Source organism: Topomyia yanbarensis, chromosome 3, assembly GCF_030247195.1.
Source record: "Topomyia yanbarensis strain Yona2022 chromosome 3, ASM3024719v1, whole genome shotgun sequence".
NCBI lineage: Eukaryota > Metazoa > Arthropoda > Insecta > Diptera > Culicidae > Topomyia > Topomyia yanbarensis.
This window is the reverse complement of record NC_080672.1, coordinates 208,250,175-208,272,481: the sequence shown is the minus strand read 5'-3', so window position 1 is coordinate 208,272,481 and position 22,307 is coordinate 208,250,175. Positions and strand designations below refer to the sequence as shown.

The window sequence follows — 22,307 nt, the reverse complement described above, 5'->3', positions numbered from 1 at the left end:
GACTTTTGCGCTAGCCTCTACCAACCTGTGAGGCTGACTTTTATGCTCACCCTTAACATGCAATGTGAGACTGACTTGGATGCTCACCCTTCACTCCTCTGCCACGCCATGAGGCATCGATAGCTTAGTTCCAACATACTACGCTACGACCCTCCCGTCTTGGCATGAGGCAGTCCACTTATACGCCTATACACTCACTCTTCTGTCTTGCTTCGGGGTGGCTGGGTCTACCCCTTACGCGGTTGCCATTCGCTGCGCCAACCTACCTCGGCATGAACAGACCATTCACTCTCTTATTTTGCGCTTGGCCTTTTTCGCTCCAGCTAACCAATCACTAGTTAGCCGTGCCCGTCGTCTGTTGCTCGGTTCGCCAGATTACCTGTAGCCTACTGGCAATCTGGATGGTAGCAGCCGAGACTGCGTTCCACTTCTCCACCGTTTGACACATCCGCTGGATAAGGGTATCCGGGGTTGTGTCCCAGCCACAGACGTCAAGCATTGCTCTTCTTTCGACGTCGAACCGATGACATACGAACAGTATGTGTTCGGCAGTTTCATCTACACCTGGGCAGTCCGGGCAGACTGGGACCTCCGCGTGTCCGAACCTGTGGAGGTACTGACGGAAACAGCCATGGCCTGACAGGAATTGTGTCAGGTGGAAGTGAACTTCCCCATGGGGTCTTCCCACCCAGCTCGATATGCTAGGTATCAGCCGGTGGGTCCACCTACCTTTCGAGGAGTTGTCCCACTCACGCTGCCATCTGGCGACCGAGGTCACCCTGGTGCGCTCGCGGGCTCCCCTATTTCCACGTAGCTCAAAGCACTCCTCATCTTCCCGAATGACCAGCCCGACTGGCATCATGCTCGCTATCACGCAGGATGCATCGTGTGATACCGTGCGGTAGGCAGATATCACTCTGAGGCACATCACGCGGTAGGTGCTCTCCAGTTTCTGTAGGTAACTGGTTACCCTCAGTGCTCTTGACCATGACGGGCCGCCGTACCTGAGGATAGATACGGCAACGCCTGCCAGTAACCTACGTCTACTGGCGCACACCATTGAACTGTTGGACATCATTCTCGATAGTGCCGCAACAGCAGTCGACGCTCTCTTGCACGTATAGTCGACATGGCTGCCGAAGGTCAGCTTGTCGTCTATAATGACTCCGAGAGACTTCAGACTTCGCTGTGAAGTGATCGCGACTTCTCCCACATGGATAACTGCATGTTGTGCCGACTTGCGGTTGTTGACGATAACTACCTCCGTCTTATGATGAGCGAGCTCCAGGCCTCTCGCGCTCATCCATTCCTCCACCGTGCTAATCGCGTGTTCTGCGGTTAGTTCTACCTCAGGAATTGACTCACCGTAGACCTCCAAGGTTACGTCGTCGGCAAAGCCGACGATCTTGACCCCAGGAGGGAACTTCAGTCTCAGAACCCCGTCATACATGAGGTTCCATAGCACCGGGCCTAGGATCGAGCCCTGCGGGACTCCGGCGGTAATCGGAACCCTTTTCTGACCGGCATCGGTCTCGTATAGCAGTACGCGGTTTTGGAAGTAACTTTCCAGGATCCGGTACAGACCCACCGGTAGGCTAAGCCGGTGTAACGAGAGCGCGATGGCATCCCAGCTTGCGCTGTTGAATGCGTTCTTCACGTCAAGTGTCACTAACGCACAGTATCGAATACCTCGCCTTTTTCGTTGGATCGCTATCTCGGCAGTATTTATCACTGAGTTGAGAGCGTCCACTGTGGACTTACCCTTCCGAAAGCCAAACTGGTTGCTTGACAGACCGTCCGTACCTTCCGCGTACGGGGTGAGCCTGTTGAGGATGATCCTCTCAAGCAGTTTGCCAGTCGTGTCTATCAGACAGATTGGTCTGTACGCCGATGGGTCGCCTGGCGGCTTCCCGGGCTTCGGCAACAGCACCAGTTTCTGCCTTTTCCATCTATCGGGGAAACGGCACTCGTCAAGGCATCTCTGCATAGCTAGCCTGAACATGTTCGGGTTCGCTATGATCGCTGCCTTGAGAGCGTTGTTTGGAACTCCATCCGGCCCTGGAGCTTTGTTCATTGCTAGGGATTTAGCCACTGCGAGTAGTTCTTCATTCGTCACTGGAACCACCATTTCGACCGTGCCCGCACTGTCTCGTAGTGCAGGTGGCCAGGGGCTTGTGGCTCGAGACGGGAAGAGTACTTCGATAATCGTTGCCAACCGGTCCGGAGACCGTTCTGGGGGTGAGGAGCCCCCTTTGGTCTTGGCCATCACAATCCGGTAGGCGTCACCCCACGGATTCGCGTTGGCACTCTCACACAGGTTGTCGAAACACGCTCTCTTGCTGCTTTTAATAGCCTTGTTAAGGGCTAATTTCGCAGCTCGAAACACTTCACGGCGGTTCTCTCTTGCATCCTCGGTGCGAGCTCTTTGCATCCTACGTCTAGCTCTGAGACAGGCTGACCGTAGAGCTGCAATCTCGGCACTCCACCAGTATACCGGGCATCTACCGTTTCTTGGCAGTGTTTTTCTCGGCATAGTGGCGTCGCACGCGCGTGATAGAACAGCTACCAGCGCATCCCCGCTTAGACTGTCGGTGTTGGCCTCCAGTCCCAGGGCCGCGGTGAAAGCTTCGCTGTCGAAGTGATTGGACTTCCACCCGCGTACCTGACAGGGATCTCCGGCCCTCGGATGCTGCACACCATAGTTGATCTTAAAGCGGATTGCTAAATGATCGCTATGGGTGTAGCCTTCGTCTACCCTCCATTCCATGCCTGGAGCCAGACTCGGGCTGGCAAAGGTCAAATCAATCCACGCCTCCACTCCGTTTCTACGGAATGTACTAGCGGAGCCATCATTAGCTAGCACAGTATCGAGTTTCGCAAACGCTTCCATTAGCGCTTGACCCCTGCTATTTGTACAGCGGCTGCCCCACTCCACTGCCCAAGCGTTGAAGTCTCCCGCTATTACTACCGGTTTCCGGCCCACGAGGTCCGACGAGAGCCTGTCGATCATCTGGTAGAACTGTTCTATTGGCCACCTTGGTGGGGCGTAGCAGCTGCAATAGAACACACCATTGATCTTGGCAATCGCCACACCCTCGGCGGAGGGGTGTATTACCTCTTGAACCGGGAACCTTCCCGTTGTACAGATTGCCATCATTCCAGACCCGTCCGACACCCAATTGCCGTTGCCGGCAGGGATGCTGTACGGGTCTGATAAGAGGGCGACATCTGTCCTCGACTCCGAGACCGACTGCCACAGCAGCTGTTGGGCTGCTGCACAATGGTTAAGATTTAGCTGTGTGACTCTCACGGCTTCTTCTTATTTAACTCGCCGAAGGGACACGAAGGTCCGCCCATAGCATGTTTATGGGCTTGCTTCTTAGCGGTGCAGATAAGGCACTTATATGCCTTAGTGCACCCCCGCTCTTTATGCCCCTCCTCGCCGCATCGACGACATAGCTTGCTCCTGTCTATGCCTTTGCATTCGTAAGCTTTATGGCCGGATTCTAGGCACCGATAGCACCTGTCCACTGAAGGCGGCTGGGGTATACTAATAGGGCATACCGACCAGCCGATCTTCAGCTTCCCTTTCTCGGTTACCTTTTTGGCATCCGCATTCAGTAGCCTGAGGTAGGCTACTTGGGTGCCAGAGGGTCCGTCCCTCAATCGCACAGAGGCCCACTCGATTGTGACGCCGCAGTGCTCCTTGACGGCTGCTGCGACGTCTTCTGCGGTCGTGAACTCGTCCAAGTGCTTGCACTGGAGAGTTGTTTCCGCACCTAGCGACCTGATTTGGGCGCCCTCACCAAGGACCTCTTGGGCCAAGGCCTTATATACTGCACTTGATTGTGCGCCTCGCTTCAGCACCAGGAGCATCTCTCCCGTGTTGGTGCGTCTTACGCTACGCACATCCTGCCCAAGGGCCGAGAGACTTTCGGCCGCCTTCATCGATTTAAGGACATCGGCGTATTTGTCCTTGTCGGTTTTTAACCACAAGGCTTCGCCTCTGTCCTTGGCCTTCCTCGCAGGCCGCGGTACCTCCGGTTTCGGTGCCGGCTTTTTCTTGGTGACCAGCGTCCAGGGGTTTGAGCCCCCCTGCCCCGGTCGTGCCGGGTTGCTGGTACCATCGCTCTCCACAGCGAGGTCACTCTCGCCCTCGCTTACCTCACCCAGGCGGCGTTTGACCTTGACGGTTGCACGCCGAGTGGTGTCGGTTTTGGCACCCTCGCCTGGCGACTTCCTAGGGCGCTTCGCATTCGATGCCGTCTTGCGATTGCCCTTTCCCTTTCCCTTCGAGGGGAACTCAGTCGCCGCTCCGATCGACGTGGCTGCTCCGTAGAAGGTAAAGGCCACTGTCTGTGAACCTCTATCGACCTTCTCTCTTTCCTCCCTATTGGAGGCCACTGTCTGGGTTTCTCTGTCGGGCCTCTCCCGACATTCCACCCTCTCAACATAGGCCTGCTGTTCCTGTCTTGCGACACGAACAGCTTTCCGGAGCTCCAGAAGGCTCAACTTCAACTCCTTGGCTATGTTCTGCTTTGCTCTAGCGAAGTCGATTATAGAATCGAGTTGCTTCGCTACTTTGCGCATCGCAGCTATTGGCCCCTCCGATGCATTGGTAGGGTTATTGCCTACCGCCGCTGGGGGGTCACTGGTGCTTTCGGATGCAGCACTCATCGCTCCACTACTCTCCCCACGGGGGGGAGACCTCGCCAAACCACCTCTTGCGAAGGGGTTTGGTACCTCCGTCTGTTTGTTTTTATTTTTGTTCAACTCCATGTATAGTCCCACGAGTAGCGCGAGAAATATATGTCCGCCACGCCAGAGCTCCACATTAGCGTGGTAAGGGACGCTTACTGTGGGGGTTGCCCAGGTACCCCACAGGCTCCGTTAACGATCGAGCATCTTTTTCACCCCCTCGATCACTCATCCCTCGGCACGGGTCGCTTCACGCCTTGGAATTGGGGTTATGCCCTACCTTGCTTTACGTGGTGATCTCGGCCCGGATCATCACAACCATCCTCCTTTACCAGGGCTTTGGACCTGTAGCTCTGGTTCTCAATAGTTCCATGTACGTATGTTATTACAGACGTGCTACTATTGAGATCCGTCATTCGTCTAGCTCTGAGACAGGCTGACCGTAGACCGCAATCTCGGCTCTCCACCAGTATACCGGGCATCTACCGTTTCTTGGCAGTGTTTTTCTCGGCATAGTGGCGTCGCACGCGCGTGATAGAACAGCTACCAGCGCATCCTCGCTTAGACTGTCGGTGTTGGCCTCCAGTCCCATGGCCGCGGTGAAAGCTTCGCTGTCGAAGTGATTGGACTTCCACCCGCGTACCTGACAGGGATCTCCCGCCCTCGGATGCTGCACACCATAGTTGATCTTAAAGCGGATTGCTAAATGATCGCTATGGGTGTAGCCTTCGTCTACCCTCCATTCCATGCCTGGAGCCAGACTCGGGCTGGCAAAGGTCAAATCAATCCACGCCTCCACTCCGTTTCTACGGAATGTACTAGCGGAGCCATCATTAGCTAGCACAGTATCGAGTTTCGCAAACGCTTCCATTAGCGCTTGACCCCTGCTATTTGTACAGCGGCTGCCCCACTCCACTGCCCAAGCGTTGAAGTCTCCCGCTATTACTACCGGTTTCCGGCCCACGAGGTCCGACGAGAGCCTGTCGATCATCTGGTAGAACTGTTCTATTGGCCACCTTGGTGGGGCGTAGCAGCTGCAATAGAACACACCATTGATCTTGGCAATCGCCACACCCTCGGCGGAGGGGTGTATTACCTCTTGAACCGGGAACCTTCCCGTTGTACAGATTGCCACCATTCCAGACCCGTCCGACACCCAATTGCCGTTGCCGGCAGGGATGCTGTACGGGTCTGATAAGAGGGCGACATCTGTCCTCGACTCCGAGACCGACTGCCACAGCAGCTGTTGGGCTGCTGCACAATGGTTAAGATTTAGCTGTGTGACTCTCACGGCTTCTTCTTATTTAACTCGCCGAAGGGACACGAAGGTCCGCCCATAGCATGTTTATGGGCTTGCTTCTTAGCGGTGCAGATAAGGCACTTATATGCCTTAGTGCACCCCCGCTCTTTATGCCCCTCCTCGCCGCATCGACGACATAGCTTGCTCCTGTCTATGCCATTGCATTCGTATGCTTTATGGCCGGATTCTAGGCACCGATAACACCTGTCCACTGAAGGCGGCTGGGGTATACTAATAGGGCATACCGACCAGCCGATCTTCAGCTTTCCTTTCTCGGTTACCTTTTTGGCATCCGCATTCAGTAGCCTGAGGTAGGCTACTTGGGTGCCAGAGGGTCCGTCTCTCAATCGCACAGAGGCCCGCTCGATTGTGACGCCGCAGTGCTCCTTGACGGCTGCGACGACGTCTTCTGTGGTCGTGAACTCGTCCAAGTGCTTGCACTGGAGAGTTGTTTCCGCACCTAGCGACCTGATTTGGGCGCCCTCACCAAGGACCTCTTGGGCCAAGGCCTTGTAAACCGCACTTGATTGTGCGCCTCGCTTCAGCACCAGGAGCATCTCTCCCGTGTTGGTGCGTCTTACGCTACGCACATCCTGCCCAAGGGCCGAGAGGCTTTCGGCCGCCTTCATCGATCTAAGGACATCGGCGTATTTGTCCTTGTCGGTTTTTAACCACAAGGCTTCGCCTCTGTCCTTGGCCTTCCTCGCAGGCCGCGGTACCTCCGGTTTCGGTGCCGGCTTTTTCTTGGTGACCAGCGTCCAGGGGTTTGAGCCCCCCTGCTCCGGTCGTGCCGGGTTGCTGGTACCATCGCTCTCCACAGCGAGGTCACTCTCGCCCTCGCTTACCTCACCCAGGCGGCGTTTGACCTTGACGGTTGCACGCCGAGTGGTGTCGGTTTTGGCACCCTCGCCTGGCGACTTCCTAGGGCGCTTCGCATTCGATGCCGTCTTGCGATTGCCCTTTCCTTTTCCCTTCGAGGGGAACTCGGTCGCCGCTCCGATCGACGTGGCTGCTCCGTAGAAGGTAAAGGCCACTGTCTGTGAACCTCTATCGACCTTCTCTCTTTCCTCCCTATTGGAGGCCACTGTCTGGGTTTCTCTGTCGGGCCTCTCCCGACATTCCACCCTCTCAACATAGGCCTGCTGTTCCTGTCTTGCGACACGAAGTCGATTATAGAATCGAGTTGCTTCGCTACTTTGCGCATCGCAGATAGTGGCCCCTCCGATGCATTGGTAGGGTTATTGCCTACCGCCGCTGGGGGGTCACTGGTGCTTTCGGATGCAGCACTCATCGCTCCACTACTCTCCCCACGGGGGGGAGACCTCGCCAAACCACCTCTTGCGAAGGGGTTTGGCACCTCCGTCTGTTTGTTTTTATTTTTGTTTATCTCCATGTATAGTCCCACGAGTAGCGCGAGAAATATATGTCCGCCACGCCAGAGCTCCGCATTAGCGTGGTAAGGGACGCTTACTGTGGGGGTTGCCCAGGTACCCCACAGGCTCCGTTAACGATCGAGCATCTTTTTCACCCCCTCGATCACTCATCCCTCGGCACAGGTCGCTTCACGCCTTGGAATTGGGGTTATGCCCTACCTTGCTTTACGTGGTGATCTCGGCCCGGATCATCACAACCATCCTCCTTTACCAGGGCTTTGGACCTGTAGCTCTGGTTCTCAATAGTTCCATGTACGTATGTTATTACAGACATGCTACTATTGGGATCCGTCATTCGCTAGCGGAGTTAAATGTCTGTGTGTGTGTATGTATGTGTGTATGTATGTATGTGTGTGTATGTGCGTATGTGTGTGTATGTGACCAAAAATGTCACTCATTTTTCTCAGAGATGGCTGAACCGATTTTGACAAACTTAGTCTCAAATAAAAGGTGCAACGTTCCCATAGGCTGCTATTGAATTTCTAATGGATCCGACTTCCGGTTCCGGAATTACAGGGTGATGAGTACGAACACGCAGAAAATGCCGATTTTAATAAATTCTGCAATGAATGTATAAAGGTGAAAATTTTTCCAAAATATGACCACAACTGCTTCGATTTGTAGTATTAGGTCACTAACATCCATTCAAAGTCTATTTGGCCACATTGGCCACCATCATCGGTTCCGGAAGCCCCGGCGGAAGTATCCAAATTCAGAGTAACAATCACATCGGTTTCTCGGAGATGGCTAGACCGATTCGACTAAACTTGGCCTCAAATGAAAGGTATTGCGTCCCCGTAAATCGCTATTTAATGTCATCCCGATCCGACTTCCGGTTCCGGAGTTACAGGTTGTGGCGTGCGATCACATAGCAAATTGTGATTGAAACCGATACTCCGATGAAACCAAAAAACGTAAAAATTTCGCTAAAATGTCTCTCAAACAACTTAAATTTGCTGTTCTAGGTCACCGACGGCCAACCAAACTTTCGTTGACTACATTGACCACCATAGACGGTTCCGGAAGTACCTTGGAAAAGCGGCCATCTTTCAAAATTTACGAACTCACATCAGTTTCCCGAAAATGGTTGGGCCGATTTTTACAAACTTAGTCCCAAATGATAGCTATAATATCCCCATAGATGTCAATAAAATTTCGTACGGATCGCTTATATGGGTCCGGAAATATAGACTAAATCGTCCGGTCACATATGAAATTCCCATATAAGCCGGAACTCAAATTTTTTTTTCAAAATGGGGACCCCATGAAATTTCAGAAATCGAATTCGTATTTTTGATGCCAAACATCTTTAAAATGCATGAAACGTCGAGATTTTATGTTATCTCGAAAAATTTTTTTTTATGAAAATCGACTTTTTGGGACTTTGCCGATTTCGCACCTTTTTTCAGTTCAATATTACCGTGGCTGTTTTTTCTTTTTCAAAATTTTAGAACTCGAATAATGATTTATTTTCCTGTATATAGTTGTCATGTGATGTATAATAATAAAATGTAATATATGCATTTAAAAGTTTTTAATGAATATAAACAACGCACACATTCTCGTGATTCATGATTAAGAAAGGCACAATTGCACCGCTAGGTGGATTAAAATAGGTTTTTTTTATTGAAATTGAGTATGTTCTAATTCAAAATAAAGTAAGCAAAATAAATATTTATGTTTTCTTATCTTGGATTGGTGCAATAGTATGTGTTTATAGCATACATTCAATAATAAAACAGCATTTATTTATTTATTTATTTATTTATACTGGTCTTCGATTTTCTCGTACAGACAGTTCCTTAATTAATAATAATTCTATGTTTAAAGGTAGTCTTAGTAATGTTAAAATCATACTTGTCAGCTACATCATTAAAATTACGACAGCATACATTGAACGGATTGTTTTGTGAAAAAAGAGTACGATACATCGGTAACCGAAAGAAATCAGTTCGTCTGGTGGGTCTAGGTGGTACGTTGAATCGGAGCTGGCTCAGCAACTCCGGGCTATCTATATTGTTTTCCAGAAGATCGAACACGAAGAGCCGTTGCAGCATTATCCTCCGACTTGCAAGAGTTGGCAAACGTAGAAGATTGCATCGATGTTCATAGGGCGGTAGACGAATAGGATCAGTCCAAGGTAGTAACCGCAGAGCGTAACGAACAAAGTGACGCTGAATTCGTTCGATGCGATTAATTTGAACAGCATGATAGGGTGCCCACACAAGCACGCCGTACTGCAGGATGCTACGCACGAGTGCACAAAATAGCGTTTTTAGGCAATAAATATCGCTGAATTGCTGCGTGTTTCGTTTAATGAACCCCAGCACGGCATAGGCCTTGGCTGTAGTCATTGCAATGTGCTGCGCGAAATTTAGTTTGTTATCGATGAGAATGCCTAGGTCCTTTATCGTATTAACTCGGTTGATACTGCTTTCTGCCATTCTATAATCAAATGTCAGGACGTGCCTGTTTCGACAGAACGATATCACATTGCACTTTTGCACATTTACTTCCATCCCGTTATGAGTACACCAATTTAGCAGCATATCAATATCAGCTTGAATAGCACAGCAATCGACTGCCGACGCAATTACACGGAAAAATTTCAGATCATCAGCAAACATATACTTAGGAGACTGTATAGCGGAGCACAAATCGTTTACGAATAAAATAAACAGTAGCGGGCCCAAATGACTACCCTGAGGCACACCCGACTCTATTACAAACGGAGATGATCTCGTTTCATCTATGCGCACAAATGCACTACGCTCGGTGAGGTATGACATTATCCACCGTGTCAACCACTCAGGAAGTCCCATGCGCTCAAATTTGGCCACGATTAACAAATGAGGCACCCTATCGAACGCTTTTGCAAAATCAACGTAAACGGCATCAACCTGCTGACGTTTTCCAAGCGCGCTACTAAGTGACGAAACGTACGCCATAAGATTAGTACTCGTCGAACGTTTTTTCACAAATCCATGCTGCCACTCGGAAATGATGTGGTGAACCTTCGGGTACAGCAAATCATGAACGAGGCTTTCAAAAATTTTCGGTAAGCAGCTCAAAATTGAAATGGCTCGATAATTTTCAACATCGTGGATGCTACCTGCCTTGTGGATCGGTGTAATAGATGCTGTCTTCCAGACACTCGGGAAAATTCCTTCGGACAATGACCTGTTGAAAATTATACTCGCAGGAACAGCCAACGTTACAGCACAGCTCTTGAAGAAGATAGGCGGTAAGCCATCCGGACCAGCACCCTTAGAACCATCAATAGACTGCAACTTCAGCTCCACATCACGCGGCGAGAAATTGAATAGCGACATATTCAAATCGAACAACGGCAGACTATTCAAATATGCTTCAGACAAAGGTGGTCGGTTATTACTTTGCACACTTTGAAAAAAGGATGAGAATAGATTTGCCGATTCAATCGGGGACTCGGCTGTAATTGCGTTGTAACTAACACGTTGTGGGATTCCGGACGACTGCTTACGGCTTCTTACAAATGACCAAAATGAATTTGGGTCCTGCTTCAGGTTCTCCTCCGTGCGATGAATATAGCAACGAAAGCAATGCGCAAGCAAAGAGTTATATTCGCTCTCAATGGCATGCAGCTCAGCTTTGTGCCGATCATCTCTCCAGCGAAAGTATCGTTTCCTAACCTTGCGAAGACGGTTCCGTAGATTCTGGAGCTCGTTATTCCACCAAGGCTGCTTTTTACCACGCGAACGACGAGGTCGCTTCACAGGAACAACATCACGAAATATAGCAAACATTTTGTCATACATATTTGTCACAGCTTCATTAACACTGCAACCAACAAGAAATTCCTCCCAATGAACTTCGGCGAACAATGTGTTGAGCCTCTCGAAATCACAGCGGGTAAAATCAAAGCCAAGGGAATCAACAACAATACCAGGAGCGTTTTGCTTAATAACGTCAAGTTCGAATAGCAAGATAAAAGGCCGGTGATGTTGGTCGATCTTTAGCAATGGTAACGGTGGCTCACACAATTCAACACAATCAGTGTCACTAATGAACACTAAGTCAAGAAGTCTCGCGTTTACGTTTTCGAGATCGTTTATCTGAGACATGCCGTTTGCCAAAACCGACTCAACTAAGGATATTTCCTGTTCAGATGAAGCATTTACCGGTATCATACAGTTCAAATTTTCATCCGACATCCAACGTAATTGAGGGAGATTATAATCCCCAACAGTCAAAACCACACCACGATCACCCGCAAGATCAATTAATTTTTTCACACATATTGCATGTTGCTCGTACAATAGGGGCTCACTGTTGGGCGGCAGATATATACAGCACACTATCATATCAAAGTTTGGTGATGAGATGCGAACGATAATTTGCTCCAATTGATCACAGTCAGCAATACAAATAGCAGAGCTCTGAAGGCCGTTTTTTACTGCTATCAGGACCCCCCCTCCTCGTCTGTGCTGGCTGGTTTGGGGGTTTCTATCACAACGGTAAATAGTATAGTTCAGAGCTAGCTCATAGTTTGAAACGTCGTTATTCAGCCAAGTTTCAGTAAAGGCAATAACGTCATAATCGCACTGAGAAATATTTAATAGTAATAAATTTGTCTTCGTCCGGATTCCACGAGTGTTCTGATAATAAAGCGAGATTGGACGGTAACTTCTTTCACGATTCGGACCACGTCTGTTGGAGTTGGTAGCAGAAAACTGATGCGCAGACGGAGGTGTGCGGATGCAGGTTAAATCCGCTGGTAATTCTTGAGCATCAGTAGAACTTTCTGTGTGACAGTAGGAACGTGCGAAGAGTGGCTTATTGTGATTTAGTGTCTGCTGGTGTTGGCAAGAAGCGAAAAATATTACGTGTGTTCGACGAGGGCTGGAAATCAAATGGTCGGAAAACAATTCCCTTCTGCCATGTTGATTTGGATAGAGATAAATCTTTCAGCTGCAAATCAATACCAGCTTTGAACGATACGAAAGAAAGTTCATCAAGTGTTCTGCCTTTAGGTACAAGTTTAACAACGTTCACAGCTGTGCCTGTTTTCAAATTGTTCCTGATCAGCTTTTCGATTTGATGCACTGTTGCCTGAGGATCGAAACCAGATAAGTACAGCCAAAACTGTTTATCCTTTTTAGCTGCCACCAATGGTATAGCGTCGTCCGGTTCAATATCTTTAGTACCTTCAAAAATGTTATCGCGGTGCGGTGGTTCATCCGGGATTAATAGCCGTGGTCTCTTGCGTGAATTTGGGTTTAGTTGTGTTCTACGTGGTGTGGTGGGAAAGGGCGTTCGCTGAAGTATTGTATTGATTTTCGTGGTGTTGAGTGCAACTTCATTCCTCAGTTCGTCCAGCACCTTGTTTTGCTCTTCAACCATTGACTGCATTGCGTTGTTCGTCGATACAATAACTTGACGAAAACAAGCATTTGCCATCATTTTTGTACAAGCTTTGCACATCCAAAACAATTGTGAACATCCAGATACAGCGTCACGAATTTCCGCTGACTGGTGAGCACATTTGAGGTGGAAAGATGATTTACAAAAGCCACTGCAAACTATTTCATCTGCCTCGTCAATACTGCGAGTACAAGCACAACAAAAAGGCTCCATTGCTTTTTTCCGTACGATCTCAACACAGAGCGAATGCGGTGCAGTTTTTGGCGATTTGTCGATGTAATTTAACAAACAACGTTGTACTCCAAGCCACACCGATGCAGTGATGAAAAATACGTCGGATATGAAATAATCCACAACGAATAAATCCGAAAAAAACGATAAAAACACAATATTAGCACAGAGAAATAAAAACAACCAACCGAATTGACTAACCTTGTTGCCAGAATTTCATGTTCGCCAGGTTCAAGGGCGTATTCAACATAATCTGAACTGGAAATGGTACACTGAAACCTAAACTTATTTTATTTTGCCAGTAGAATGTCCTAAATAGCTATCTGAACGTTTCGATCTACTGTATCCATTCTATTTGTAGACTCATTGTAATGTGTTTGAAATAACGATCAGAGCTTTTCAAATTTTAAATATCTTCAAGACATTTATTTATTTCCCTCGTCGCTTAACTCGCTATTGTTGAATAAGGCGAATGATAATACTGTTGTTCGCAATATTTTAAAATACACATCAATATATCATTTCCTTATCAAATACGAACAACACGCTCACGTCAATTCCCACATGATTATTAATCTTTTTTGTCAAATAAAAAGCATAAGTTACACTGCTATGCTTAACTTTACCACACTGATGTATGTTTCAAAATTCGTAACGTAATATTAATATTCCTTTTAGGAATATTACTATAAGTAAAAGCTTTGTTAGTGTATCCATACCACCATGCGGACCAAGCCCGAAAAAAGCAATCCAAACAGGCAGTAAAAATATCAAACGAATGCTTTCGTCTGAACTTCAAATCAACGTGTCATGCCACCTTGTATTCATGGGACTACGAACGACCGGTAGCGCTGATCGATACATCAACGCAGTTCATGCTATTGTGAGAACGTAATCCAATGATAGCTTTAAACTGCAATAGATTTTTTTGTGCCTCGCCCGAATATGGCGTTCATTCAAATGAACGCACTGCCCCCGTTGGTTCGATCGAATATGTTACGAAGGATTGCGCAAAAAGCAATGTGTAAAATGAAATCAGTCGCCATTCGTGCGTTCACAAAAACGGTCGACAGTCGAGAGCACTGAAGACCAAAAACATTCAATGTATTATTAGCTCAGAAACGGCTAATTTTAGGTCAATAGTATCTTCGGAGAATTTTAAGGATACAATATGTCTTTTCTTTTTGTATTGCGATTTTACTGATTAATCCCCCTAAGAGTGAGATATTTTCATAAATTTTCTTGGAAGTGATTGTATTGAAATAATGCCTTCAGCAAATTTGTAGCTCTTACTTTTGCGAATAGCTTTACTAAAGACATCAAATACATATTTCGAATACTTTAAAAGTTATGGCTTGTTGTTTGTTGTCGCTTATTTAGTGTTCAATATAGTAATAATCCATTTAATTGAGCTTCGTATTTCATTTTTCTATCTACATCCGCTAGAATAACCACCGAATAATTCCAAGTTGTCTAGATCTTGATCACTTATCGGTGCCAAAAATTCTGACTTATAACCATCGGGTCAATCTGAAACATATCTCGGAAAATTCCAAGCAGTGGTGTAGCCAAGAGGATGCTTTGGGGTTTAACCACACCCCCCCCCCCCTCACCCAAAAATAATTGGATTGAAGCTAAAAATTTATTGATGCTGACTAATTTAATTCAATATTACAATGATAATTATCTGATCAGTATATTAATAACCTATTATTTGAAACATCATGAGGAATGCGATCCTGATATATAACTGATCTATTGGTCTTGATCTCACAGTCGTCTAATAACATCAATATCAAATACTTGCCTAAAACATTCCAATAGAAACTCATTCCTGAGTTCTGAAATCAATCATAATCATAATCATAATTTCCTATCATATTGAGTTCAGTTTTGAATGGGTGTACTGTAATATGGATAGAGTCTTTTTGTAATAGGGAGCGAAACTGGAATTGCTTTAATGTCTGAAACATAGAACTGCTCACCGAAAAATTGCACTTCCAACATTTGCTGAAAATGTGTTTATTTTGGAAATGCGTCGAGTAGAGATGAAAACGTTATAGAATGTATAACGAGAAAACCACCTTCTAAAAGTAGAGGAATCTATGAAAAATGGCGTTTTCCGTGAAGCTCACAATAGAAGTTATTGTAGAAAAAAACTAGATTAAGGGGCACTTCATAAATATCCTTTTATAACTCGATATACTCCATATACGTAGTATTCATGCCTACAATGAAGTTGTTTTAAATGAAAGTCTCAACAAATTCACTAAAGACAGAAACTCTGTTACAATTTTTTGAAAAACTGATTCTCCATAATTTTAAAACTTCAAAGATGGCAGTTTCGTAATTATGCCATTTAGACAGTAAATTAGATTTTCACCAAACCGAATTTCTGACTTCGCCGCTGACTCCAAGTAAGTAGGGACAAAGTCGTTCTACACTGGTCCACAAGAAACTTCTTCAAATACTTCCTTCTATTATAATACATTGAAGACCCGATTTGATCAGCCCCCAATTTTATCAGGCTCATATGAAAATATGTTTGATGGGCTCCAGCAGACAAACAAGGCTGAATTTGAGTAAATTCTTTCTTGACCATGTTTTCCTTATCTTAACCGTTATGTGTCCGACGCGGTGCTCGGGTACCTTTTTAGGTTTTAATTAATGAAATTCACGTGTTTTATCTAGAGTTGGAAATTGAAACTTGCTTACTGGTTTCGGTTGATGTTGTTCGGTGAAAAATATAATAAAACTATTTCCGTTGTTTACGTTTCAGCCTACTCATTCTTCGGCCATTCTCAGAACTATTTATTAAATACGAAAATACAATTAATTTAACAAGACACATTTTTTTTTGTTTCTACAAGACCACTTACATTTAAGCCCGTTCGCTTCTCGCTCGCGGGACTGTCCAAATAAAACTAAATTTAAATTTCTCTCTCACGTTCGTGGCGTCTCCCTTTGCTGACCACGCTTACCGTGCTGCGTAGACCGCAGTTTGTTGAGAAGCCCGTTGTATGCATAGGAGAAACTGGCGGCATCACGCTGTAGGTTCACTGCGCTCTCCTCTCTCAATTTTATGTGAAGAACTTCTGCTGTTAGTCTATTGGCCTCGTTGTTGACTCTCTCTAACACATGTGTTTTGGAGAAATCAAAATGATGCCCCTGTTTCGTCGTGTGTTGAGTTAGACCCGTACACGACGTTCATGTGCGTATAGAATTTTTATGTTGTGTTATGCGCTTCTCTAGCGTCTGTGATGTCTGCCCAATGTACTCCTTATTGTCACAGACGCCACAAGGGATACTATACACTATGTTGGTTTGTTGCATCTTAGGTATCTTGTCCTTCAGCATGGTAAAGACGGTACTTTTAATTTTATTCGTTGGTTTGTACGCAGCTGTGACGTCATTCTTGCGCAGAAGCTTCCCTATCTTCTCGCTCAGGCAGGGAATGTACGGAATAGATGCGTATTTTGTTGTTCGTTCTTCTGTTCCCCTGGTTTTCATCGTGTTGTATAGCAGATCTACTCGTTGTTTTAAAATACGTCTAATGTAATGTTCTGGATAGTTGTTGCTGCGTAGTATGTCTAATGCTGTTTTAATGGTCTCTTCTCGTTTCTCCGTATCCGTCAGTTTAAGCGCTCTGTCAAAGAGTGCAATTGCAGTATTTTTCTTATGAGTGTGTGGACTCTCCGAAGTGTAGTCTAAGTATTGTCCAGTTTTTTGTTTCGGATGCCATGCTTTCTGTATTTTTTCTCCTTGTCTAGTCAGCATAAGGTCCAAAACACGAATGCGACCACGTTCTTCCATTTCACAAGTGAAATTGATGTTGCTATGTTGCTCGTTGAACGTTCGAACGACAGTTTCGATTTCGTTAGCTCGTCCTACAATAAAACAATCATCCACATAGCGCCGGTATACTACTAGTGATATGTTTTTCTGTTTCAGCTTTTCGATAGCATCTTTTTCCAACTTTTCCATCACTATGTTCGCGACAACAGAAGATAAAGGTGGCACACCAAATGTCTGGTCATAAAACTTCCCATCATATTGGAAGAAGAAAGCTTTCAGGACAACTTTCATCGCTTGTTTGACATTGTCCCACGGTATAGTCGTTTTGTGGTCCAGCTCATGCCATCTCTCTTCTACGCACTCATATACCTTTTCTACAGGCACGTTTGTGTAAAGAGAAATCACATCTAGCGAAAAAAGGACGCATCCGTCCGGTACCCGCACCTTGGATACCTCTTCTGCAAAGTCGAAACTATTGCGAACATGGTATTCGGTTTTTCCTACCAAATTGTTCAGTATTCCTGCTAAGTATTGAGCCATGCGGTAAGTGGCTGAGCCGATGGTGGAAACGACGGGTCGAAGAGGGCGGCCTTCCTTGTGTATCTTTGGTAAACCGTAGACCCGCGGTGGGTTGCAGTGGTATACTTTAAGTTTGTGTTTGGTTGCTGTATCTATTTGTTTATCTAACCACCACTGTTCCACGATGGTATTCAGCTTCTTCAGCACCCTTTTCGAGGGATTATCTTTGCGCTCCTTGTAAGTCGATGTATCGTTGACCATCGCAGTCATTTTTTGGTGGTATTCGGCGGCTGATATAAGTACAGTTTTGTTACCTTTGTCGGCTTTTGTTACGTAGAGGTTCGGGTTCTCTTGTAAGAAATTTTTACTTTTCATAATGTCCCTATGTATCCAGTCGTTCTCTTTTGTTCGGGGTTGGCTCTGATAGTTTACATAATTGGATACTATTGTAGACACTTCTGCTCGTATGTTGTCGGCTTCTGGTTTGTTTTTTATAGCTGTCTCCACATCCGACACGAGACGTACGTATGGGATGGACTTTTTGTTTTGTATGTTGAAGTTTGGGCCCAAGCAAAGAGTTCGCTCTAGATAGTCCGGGATTTCGTAGGTTGTCGTATTCTCTATCCAATCGGATTGTTGGCTTACTTCCTCTATTTTTTTCCTCTTCAGGTTGCCCAGCTTTTGAATTTCTGTTCGCTTCGTTTTAAAGTACACATTTGCTGCTTTCTTCTCTACTGCATTCTGTACCTCTCTCCAATCTTCCTCATCTATCGCCATTTGAATCTTTTCACCAAGATAGTGCTTTTTGTTTTTGAGTAGATCTAAGAGCCGTTTTGTATCTCCAATGACTACACTTAGAATTCTTATTTTCTGTCGGTGCTCAAGCTTCGTAAGTTCGTGGCGAGAGGTAGCACTATGTAGTGTAACGGCGATTTTGTAGTTTAGGCACTTGGGTACAAGTTTGCACTGTCGACAATTTAATAAAAACTTGAGCCGGTTTTTCATTTTAGCCATTTTTACTGCTATTTTTAGCATGCATCTGGTTAGTCCTCCAGTCGTCTCGTCGTACTTTCTCGTTATTTTTGACACGATAAACATCGCGTAGATTTCCTTCTTCTTTTTTCCTTGATCAATTGATTTTATGTTTTCAGCTTTGGTCACCGTTCGACTCTGCTTACTGGTTTCGGTTGATGTTGTTCGGTGAAAAATATAATAAAACTATTTCCGTTGTTTACGTTTCAGCCTACTCATTCTTCGGCCATCCTCAGAACTATTTATTAAATACAAAAATTCAATTAATTTAACAAGACACATTTTTTTTGTTTCTACAAGACCACTTACATTTAAGCCCGTTCGCTTCTCGCTCGCGGGACTGTCCAAATAAAACTAAATTTAAATTTCTCTCTCACGTTCGTGGCGTCTCCCTTTGCTGACCACGCTTACCGTGCTGCGTAGCCCGCAGTTTGTTGAGAAGCCCGTTGTATGCATAGGAGAAACTGGCAGCATCACGCTGTAGGTTCACTGCGCTCTCCTCTCTCAATTTTATGTGAAGAACTTCTGCTGTTAGTCTATTGGCCTCGTTGTTGACTCTCTCTAACACATGTGTTTTATGACCAGACATTTGGTGTGCCAATGGGATCACCTTTATCTCCTGTTGTCGCGAACATAGTGATGGAAAAGTTGGAAAAAGATGCTATCGAAAAGCTGAAACAGAAAAACATATCACTAGTAGTATACCGGCGCTATGTGGATGATTGTTTTGTTGTAGGACGAGCTAACGAAATCGAAACTGTCGTTCGAACGTTCAACGAGCAACATAGCAACATCAATTTCACTTGTGAGATGGAAGAACGTGGTCGCATTCGTTTTTTGGACCTTATGCTGACTAGAGAAGGAGAAAAAATGCAGAAAGCATGGCATCCGAAACAAAATCTGGACGATACTTAGACTACGCTTCGAAGAGTCCACACACTCATAAGAAAAATACTGCAATTGCACTCTTTGACAGAGCACTTAAACTGACGGATACGGAGAAACGAGAAGAGACCATTAAAACAGCATTAGACATACTACGCAGCAACAAGTATCCAGAACATTACATTAGATGTATTTTAAAACAACGAGTAGATCTGCTATACAACACGATGAAAACCAGGGGAACAGAAGAACGAACAACAAAATACGCATCTATTCCGTACATTCCCTGCCTGAGCGAGAAGATAGGGAAGCTTCTGCGCAAGAATGACGTCACAGCTGCGTACAAACCAACGAATAAAATTAAAAGTACCGTCTTTACCATGCTGAAGGACAAGATACCTAAGATGCAACAAACCAACATAGTGTACAGTATCCCTTGTGGCATCTGTAACAATAAGGAGTACATTGGGCAGACATCACAGACGCTAGAGACGCGCATAACACAACATAAAAATTCTATACGCACATGAACGTCGTGCACGGGTCTAACTCAACACACGACGGAACAGGGGCATCATTTTGATTTCTCCAAAACACATATGTTAGAGAGAGTCAACAATGATGCCAATAGACTAACAGCAGAAGTTCTTCACATAAAATTGAGAGAGGAGAGCGCAGTGAACCTACAGCGTGATGCCACCAGTTTCTCCTATGCATACAACGGGCTTCTCAACAAACTGCGGTCTACGCAGCACGGTAAGCGTGGTCAGCAAAGGGAGACGCCACGAACGTGAGAGAGAAATTTAAATTTAGTTTTATTTGGACAGTCCCACGAGCGAGAAGCGAACAGGCTTAAATGTAAGTGGTCTTGTAGAAACAAAAAAAATGTGTCTTGTTAAATTAATTGTATTTTCGTATTTAATAAATAGTTCTGAGGATGGCCGAAGAATGAGTAGGCTGAAACGTAAACAACGGAAATAGTTTTATTATATTTTTCACCGAACAACATCAACCGAAACCAGTAAGCAGAATCGAACGGTGACCAAAGCTGAGAACATAAAATCAATTGATCAAGGAAAAAAGAAGAAGGAAATCTACGCGATGTTTATCGTGTCAAAAATAACGAGAAAGTACGACGAGACGACTGGAGGTCTAACCAGATGCATGCTAAAAACAGCAGTAAAAATGGCTAAAATGAAAAACCGGCTCAAGTTTTTATTAAATTGTCGACAGTGCAAACTTGTACCCAAGTGCCTAAACTACAAAATCGCCGTTACACTACATAGTGCTACCTCTCGCCATGAACTTACGAAGCTTGAGCACCGACAGAAAATAAGAATTCTAAGTGTAGTCATTGGAGATACAAAACGTCTCTTAGATCTACTCAAAAACAAAAAGCACTATCTTGGTGAAAAGATTCAAATGGCGATAGATGAGGAAGATTGGAGAGAGGTGCAGAATACAGTAAAGAAGAAAGCAGCAAATATGTACTATAAAACGAAGCGAACAGAAATTCAAAAGCTAGGCAACCTGAAGAGGAAAAAAATAGAGGAAGTAAGCCAACAATCCGAGTGGATAGAGAATACGACAACCTACGAAATGCCGGACTATCTAGAGCGAACTCTTTGCTTGGGCCCAAACTTCAACATACAAAACAAAAAGTCCATCCCATACGTACGTCTCGTGTCGGATGTGGGGACAGCTATTAAAAACAAACCAGAAGCCGACAACATACGAGCAGAAGTGTCTACAATAGTATCCAATTATGTAAACTATCAGAACCAACCCCGAACAAAAGAGAACGACTGGATACATAGGGACATTATGAAAAGTAAAAATTTCTTACGAGAGAACCCAAACCTCTACGTAACAAAAGCCGACACAGGTAACAAAACTGTACCTATATCAGCCACCGAATACCACCAAAAAATGACTGCGATGGTCAACGATACATCGACTTACAAGGAGCGCAAAGATAATCCCTCGAAAAGGGTGCTGAAGAAGCTGAATACCATCGTGGAACAGTGGTGGTTAGATAAACAAATAGATACGGCAACCAAACACAAACTTAAAGTATACCACTGCAACCCACCGCGGGTCTACGGTTTACCAAAGATACACAAGGAAGGCCGCCCTCTTCGACCCGTCGTTTCCACCATCGGCTCAGCCACCTACCGCATGGCTCAATACTTAGCAGGAATACTGAACAATTTGGTAGGAAAAACCGAATACCATGTTCGCAATAGTTTCGACTTTGCAGAAGAGGTATCCAAGGTGCGGGTACCGGACGGATGCGTCCTTTTTTCGCTAGATGTGATTTCTCTTTACACAAACGTGCCTGTAGAAAAGGTATATGAGTGCGTAGAAGAGAGATGGCATGAGCTGGACCACATAACGACTATACCGTGGGACAATTTCAAACAAGCGATGAAAGCTGTCCTGGAAGCTTCCTTCTTCCAATGTGATGGGAAGTTTTATGACCAGACATTTGGTGTGCCAATGGGATCACCTTTATCTCCTGTTGTCGCGAACATAGTGATGGAAAAGTTGGAAAAAGATGCTATCGAAAAGCTGAAACAGAAAAACATATCACTAGTAGTATACCGGCGCTATGTGGATGATTGTTTTGTTGTAGGACGAGCTAACGAAATCGAAACTGTCGTTCGAACGTTCAACGAGCAACATAGCAACATCAATTTCACTTGTGAAATGGAAGAACGTGGTCGCATTCGTGTTTTGGACCTTATGCTGACTAGACAAGGAGAAAAAATACAGAAAGCATGGCATCCGAAACAAAAAACTGGACGATACTTAGACTACACTTCGGAGAGTCCATACACTCATAAGAAAAATACTGCAATTGCACTCTTTGACAGAGCGCTTAAACTGACGGATACGGAGAAACGAGAAGAGACCATTAAAACAGCATTAGACATACTACGCAGCAACAAGTATCCAGAACATTACATTAGATGCATTTTAAAACAACGAGTAGATCTGCTATACAACAC

The 22,307-nt window shown here is 45.5% G+C and overlaps 1 protein-coding gene across 3 annotated transcripts in view; it reads right to left on the bottom strand.

Annotated features, from left to right (window-relative positions):
- LOC131692631 (IDLSRF-like peptide) overlaps positions 1 to 22,307 on the bottom strand; it is a 324,832-nt gene that overhangs the window by 48,867 nt on the left and 253,658 nt on the right. The window contains exons 1-2 of one of the 3 annotated variants that reach the window (XR_009306035.1): positions 18,721 to 19,929; positions 16,047 to 18,649 (exon numbers count right to left, since the gene is read on the bottom strand). The exons of 1 other annotated variant lie outside the window; for it this stretch is intronic. Coding sequence is in view for 1 of the 2 variants with exons in the window: in XM_058979788.1 (XP_058835771.1) it covers positions 21,771 to 21,867 (97 nt within the window). In the remaining variant the exon portion in view is untranslated. Of the gene's footprint in view, positions 1 to 16,046; positions 18,650 to 18,720; positions 19,930 to 21,755; positions 21,868 to 22,307 lie in introns of those variants that run through there. One more of the 3 variants, XM_058979788.1, reaches the window with a different exon arrangement.